Below are 6,813 nucleotides of genomic sequence, written 5' to 3'. Positions count from 1 at the left end.
TAAAACTACAACACCACCAAGGTGCTTCACATTCTTTTTGTGGCTTCACTTGAGTTTAAAAGATGGAAGGTAGTAGTATCGTTAGTTTATGTTCTCTTTTCATTTCTGTCAACTGCGGACACTCAACTTTTTTTTCCAGTTCAGTCCTTAAAGAATCTTTACTGCACCTTATCAGATTGTTCCTAAATTCTTCAACCTTCAAGTTGATATAAGGTTGCCCAAGTTTTCATAAAAACAGCGACAAAATTTAGCTTTGACAATCTTTTTACTAGTCTCTAAACTGCTAATATATTTCCATAACTCTGCTTTGTGCTTTATTAAAGACCCTTTTAAAATGTTTAATTCCATTTCTTCTTAAATAGACAACTTTGCCTAGGCTTGGCATTCTTGCTGGAGTTAACCTCATGATGCTTCAGTAAAAACTAGAACAAAGTATACCGTATAATCGCTGTACAAAATCCAATCATATTTTTTAATATTCCTAGTGGTGCAATTTCTTTCTTGGTTGTTTTAAAGTTATTTTATTTAAATATTATATTCTGTTTCAAGACTGGGCTAGTGTCAAATTTTTGCCAGCTTCTCTCAATCCGAATCTTAGTACTTGCCATCAGTCCTTCCTCAATCCAATCTTTTACTTGTTAAAAGCAACCAGTCAGTCAAATTTATCATTTTTTGCCATTCACTCTTTTAAGCTGCCACGCATTAAAAGCATATCGTCCATGCAACACTGTGGATATACATTTGACTGTTCTGATTTTAAATTTAATTAACCAATAAGTATTGTCAAACGTCCATTCAAAATGCTGGATAAACGTTACCGTCAAAACTAATGCAGAAAAATAGCAGTTTGAACACACATTGTTCTATTTTGAGCGTTAAGGATTGTCTCATTCATAAGAATTCTTTGAAACAATAAAACAACCTTCTTTATCCTCGAGTGGGAAGATGTAGTTAGAAAGTATGGCAAGGAAAATACCAATAACAGTTAGAAATTTGAAATTTGATCATTGAAATAGAAGGAACTTTGAATCCAATCTACTATTAGTTGCTATCCAGAGGGTCTAGTTTTTGCCTCTTATTTACCATTTATTGACCACGCCATGTATCAGTTAATACAGCATACTTATTGACTTTATCACGTTCCAATCTTATCTTTCAGTCTGTACCATGTAGAACAAACCATTTTCAAAAATAACTGGTGGAAATGATTTTTCTGGGAGCATAGAAAAGAGGAATAGAAATATGACTCCTGGCTTTCATGAATAACGGAAATTTTCAACCTTGTCCTAACAGCACACAAATAATAATGTACAACAGTCCAAATTTGCACGAAGGTAAATTAACAGCAGAAAATTTCATCTTCCAAATAAGACTTGCTATTATACGCCACAAACCCATTTAAAAAAAGGCAGACCACTTTTTTTAACACAAAACAAAACATGTTTGCCATAAGAATAACACTGGGCTGAATTCTATTTCTTGTCTCCACTAGAATATTAAAACATACTTGACTACCTAACTCGAGGGCAGACTGCAATAAGGTTGTTTTCAATGCCTACAATAAAAATGTGCGTTGAAATTTATCATCATGCGACAGAACATAATTAACATAGGAGAAAATTAATAAGCACTAGTTAACAATCTGTAAAACCAAGTCGAATGATAATATCGAAGTTTCTAAAGTAGTGCATTACTTCAGGAAAATTTCTACGAAAACACAAATACCAAATAATTCAATCCAATCAAAGCAAATCCTACCTCAGCTGTATGCTACCTATTTCAATAGTTAGTCAATAGTCACAAACAAGAATAAAACACCCCTAATTCTGAATAGACAAGTTCCATTAATGCCAACGCATTATCCTTTTGCCTAATTGCATGAGATGAACATCTAAATCTCAAAATCAAATGTTAGTTTCTTTACATGAGAACGTGTATGGTCAAAAACTCCAATACAGCCTAGTCTTTTGAAGATTTATTGATCAATGACTTGTGAATGTGTGGGATAACACCACCACCAGCTATTGTCCCTTTAATCAAAGTATCAAGCTCTTCATCTCCACGAATAGCAAGCTGCAAATGTCTTGGAGTTATACGTTTCACCTTGAGATCTTTACTTGCATTCCCTGCCAATTCCAAAACCTCTGCTGTCAAATATTCCAAAATAGCTGCAGAATACACAGCAGCAGTTGCTCCAACTCTGCCATTTGCAGATATTCGAGATTTCAAAAGGCGGTGAATACGTCCCACTGGAAACTGCATCAAGGGTAAGGCAGCCAAGGAAAAAGAAATACATTAAGATGCAAGTCTCGTCAAATCTTTTTTCTACCTACTGTGAAAGGCAAATTAAAAGACAAACCAATTAGATACATAGAGCCAGTAGAACATCAAAGCCTTCATTAGTGCAGCTTATCAAGAAGAAGAATTACTTTCGAAAAAGAACCATATAATTTTGAAAGATTACTTTACAAACAGAGAGACTAACTATTATCATTATTTACTACTAGAAACAAGAGAAAAATGACCTATACTACTGAAGTCAATAAAATTGCACCTGGGTAGCTCCTTTAGATCATTTATACTTTCAGTATCAGAACCATCGAAGTAAACAGATTAGATAGCCATCATCCAAGCAAATAGAAAGATACGAGTCTTACTGGACCAAAGGAATCAGTTCACCAACTATCTTACAATTACAAGCGCAAGCGCAATGAAACATGTCTGGGATTGGCTTAATATCTTCTAATTCTTCACTTTTGAGAAAGCTTTCTGAAATAACAGAACTCACTCTGATCATTTCATATCTAAGGTATCAGAACTCGTTCTGTTCATTTCAAATCTTGTTACATAAACTATGTGTTAAGCACGATGAGCTTCAAATGTGTTAAAGAATAATTGGCTTGAACAATATGAGAAGGAATTGGAACATTCCATAAAATTGGAACATTGTATAAACTCCTTTTAACGTGTTACACATTCACACACACAAACAATTGCTTTGCACATGCAGCAGACTTAGGACCCAAATTATGATTTACCATATCATTGCACAGACGCACAGTTAGAATCAAAAGCAGCAAACATAAACAACTGAGAGGGTATATGGAAAATACTTTTAGCAATTAAGCTTAAGCATAGTTACAAGGTACGAACACCAGACCTTAAAACTGGTCCATAGTGTACACATCTAAAAAGAACCCACAGGCCACAAATTATTCTCTTTCTTCTTTTTCAAATGCATTTATAACACTTTTGCGTACAAACCTATATTTAGTGTAATACAAATTTATCCTGCACACCCACATAATGTGGCACTGCACCCTCAAATAGAGACATTGGATACAGGAACAGGTACGCCATTTTTTCATTAGATAAAACAGTATATAAATAAGTGTGGCTATTGTAGATTAGAATAAGGTTATCATGAGATGTTAGTACATGTATAAATTCCTTGTCCCTAAACCTAACGTTCCTGCTGACCATCAAAAGCTTCTAAACGAGCTCCACTATATGAATACTCCTTATAAGAATCAAGAAGATAAAAACTCCCCCTTGTGAACCTAATCGTAATTTGATGTTAAATCAAAAAACCAATGCTCATTTATTCCGATATATAATTAGTAAACACATAGGTAACAAATTTCCTTCAATAAACCAAGATTTAAAGTTAGATAGGCTGGGTAACTTACCTGACGAAAGCAAAAATCCGGGTATTGATACCCTTATTTTCCTTTATCTAAACATGGTCAAAATGTTCTCAGTTTCTCCTACTTCAACCGGTACAAGTTAACGAACAATAAGAAATTTTGAAGTTGGAAAAAATAACAGGACATCAGAAAATTATTCATTGATTTTGGAAATACAACCATCTAGAACAAGGAAACAATTTATAAGATAACTCAACATGCTCACAAGCAACAAGTCGCACAAAAGTTTACACAGCCAAAGGATAGAGCTTTTTTGACAGAGCGAAAACTAAGTTTGAGCACCTTAACCTTCAACAAAGGATACATTTAAACCATTCTATAGTCTTTTATATTATAAATTCCCGATATAGAAATCACACCACAATAAACCACCGCCAAACTATCTTCCAAATGTCCCCGATATAGGAATCACACCATCATTAACCAGGTATAAGCAGCCTGCTATCCGTATTGATGTTTCACCACATTGTAATGTCGAGTGCTTTAGAAATTCCCACCATCCAGACACAAATCGACACAATTTCCATTATTTTTTGCACGAGGTCTGATGAGGTCGCATCATCTGAGGATGAGATTTTCCAGAATGTGTCCAAAACTGGGTCCTAAAACCAATTTTTTCAACTGAATCTAGTACTAGAACCTCAAACTTCACTCGAATGAACATGACCAATAAGTATTCTCAAGCCTTATTAACGAGATACATAATCCATAGGAGCTATATTTATAAATCCATACAAATTTGGGAGCCTCCTGACTGGAAATACAAGATTACAAGACATTTCAAACAACCAGCCTAGACAAAAAGAGTAAATCTCAACAGTAGATCTCCAGAACACAAATGGGTACCTTGTTGACATGCATGAACATTGGCCACCCGCGAGCTAGCCAGAACACAACTAACCAATCACTAGCTAGATAGGATAAATCCCGTCTTAAGACCCAATTGTCCTCTTTTATATCTAACCACATGAGGATGAACACTTCTTCAAAAAAGAAGTCATTATCTGAACAATTTCACATGTTATCTCCAATAAATCGCCATGATCACAAACACAACGCATGAGGCTCACTTACATTACCTAAAGGCTAGACTTGTGCGGCATAAACAGAGAAATGGATCTGCATTAGAGATGACAAATGAAACAACCTCAAGCCTTCTGACACTAAATCCAAGGCCCAACGATGTCATCTTCTCAGTCGAAATGCCAAATGCAACGCCTCTTGTGACTCCACTAAACGGGAATGCAAATTTACGAAGTAAACCTTACAAAAATCGGCAAAAAATCTTAAAAAGATGATATTTACCACATATGGGCATCTCTCTAACACAAGTGGGTGTCCCTATCACACAAGTTGGTCTATGTTTAGCACAACTCTGCAACACCAGGTTTGCATATGTTTAGCTTAACTGGGTGCCTCTGTAATGCAAATGGGTGTCTGATTTTAGTGGCCTACAAACCAGGCTTCAAGCAAATTACCATAAGACTCCAAAAGACCATAAAATACAAAGGAGATCAAGAACATAATAAAAAAGAAGATGAAGGCATTGGAAGGACCCAACACAACGGAAAAAGAACCAACCTGTAGGCCGGCGCGAGAGGAGCGGGAAACTGGTTTCTTCTTGTCCTTGTCCTTATTAGTATTGTTGGTGGTTGCAGCAGCGGAAGACTTGCCCATAAGCAGACCTTTTGCACCTTTGCCTGACATGTTGCCACCAATAACCATACTCCGTCTTCAACTTCTCAGTAGATCGCCGCCACCACAAGCTCTGTCCAAAAGAAACACAAATATACCCATCATGATTCTTGTACATAAATTTGAAAAAAAAGAGGCACCCACATGAGGAAAGGCGGAAAAGGAGAAGAGAGGAGGACGGAAACAACGGTCACCTTGAAGATCTGAGCAGGGCGAGCGCACAGGCACAAGACTCAGGCAGAAGAGGGTACTATTTGGCTTCGCAATGAGGGAAATCGAAAACCCAACTCGGCCGTTATATATTTATTTTCCAAGTGGAGATTGGGGGAAAAAAATGTATGGTAAACACCGATAATTACTGCCTATTTTGCTTGTACCATAAAACAACCGAGCTTTTCGAGGAGGGGGATCATGGACCTTGAATTAAATTAATGAGGTGGTTCTCAAATTCAAAATAAAACAAGGCGGTCACAAGGTTCGAGTCTTTTTAACTCAAATTTTGTTAATGCAGATAAGTTTATGTAACATGTATGATGTCATGGAGTCATGGTTAAAAGGCAAACGAGGGATTATACCTAACCAACAGCAGGAACCAATAGTCGTATGGGGGAGATACTTGATCTTTAAATTAGTTGGACCCCCATTTAAGGGTTTTAAATGTCCCATTTAATTTGATATTTTAAGTTTTTTAAACCGAGAGCTTTTGGTGTTGTTTGTTGTTTAGAGGGGGAAATTGTGCCATATTACGGGTAAGATTTCTATGCATGGACGTCCTTGATGCGTAGTAAAGATCGAGAAGGAAAAATAGTTTTAGCATTAAGCATGGAAGGAGTAATTATTTTTAACTTAAATCATACTTCTTAATGGAAAAACATATGGTTATTACAGTTAGTGTGGCTAATCTATATGATTTTAGTGAGATCAAGTATATATACATTATAAAAAATTTATTAAATTGATTGAAGAGAAATGTTAAATCTCTGTATGAATGTGGAAGTGTTTAAAATTAGAAATTAACTTGAGCCTAATCTATATAATATTGACTGGACATCAGTTGTATATATATTATGAATTTTTTCATAAATGGATTGAAAGGAAATGTTAAATCTCTCTACTAAATGTAGAAATGTTCAAAATTCAAAACTGTGTACATTGGTTGCATTTAGATTATGGATTTTTTTATTTTATAACTTGATTGAAGGGAAATGTTAAATCTCTCTACTAAACATGGAAGTGTTCAAAATTCGAAATCGACTTTTATCATTATATTGAATTTCATTAACTTATATAGCAATTAGTAAGCCTAACCTATATGATATTGATTTTAAATTGGTTGTACATATATTATGGATTTTTTTATAACTTGATTGAAGGGAAATGTTAAATCTTTGTACTAAACGTCCAAGTGTTC

General features: G+C 35.2%; 1 protein-coding gene across 1 annotated transcript; it reads right to left on the bottom strand.

Moving 5' to 3' along the window:
• Positions 1 to 1,663: 1,663 nt before the first annotated feature.
• On the bottom strand, positions 1,664 to 5,669 carry LOC149547501 (putative histone H2A variant 3). The gene is made up of 3 exons (XM_089791670.1): positions 5,597 to 5,669; positions 5,289 to 5,475; positions 1,664 to 2,256 (listed from the first exon to the last, which is right to left on the bottom strand). The coding sequence occupies exons 2-3, from the start codon at positions 5,430 to 5,432 to the stop codon at positions 1,960 to 1,962; spliced, it is 441 nt and encodes a 146-aa protein (XP_089647796.1). The 5' UTR covers positions 5,433 to 5,475; positions 5,597 to 5,669; the 3' UTR covers positions 1,664 to 1,959.
• Between the last annotated feature and the right edge of the window lie 1,144 nt (positions 5,670 to 6,813).

Source organism: Cupressus sempervirens, chromosome 7, assembly GCF_028749045.1.
Source record: "Cupressus sempervirens isolate cs-2001-9-10 chromosome 7, ASM2874904v1, whole genome shotgun sequence".
Taxonomy (NCBI): Eukaryota; Viridiplantae; Streptophyta; class Pinopsida; order Cupressales; family Cupressaceae; genus Cupressus; species Cupressus sempervirens.
This window is presented reverse-complemented; position numbering and strand designations above follow the sequence as displayed.

Bases quoted from the DNA above. Each gene is read 5' to 3' on its own strand.
- LOC149547501 (XM_089791670.1), bottom strand. From the start codon at position 5,432: ATGGTTATTGGTGGCAACATGTCAGGCAAAGGTGCAAAAGGTCTGCTT. The intron at 2,257-5,288 runs GTTGGTTCTTTT...CCCTTGATGCAG, and splicing joins CCTCTCGCGCCGGCCTACAG to TTTCCAGTGGGACGTATTCA.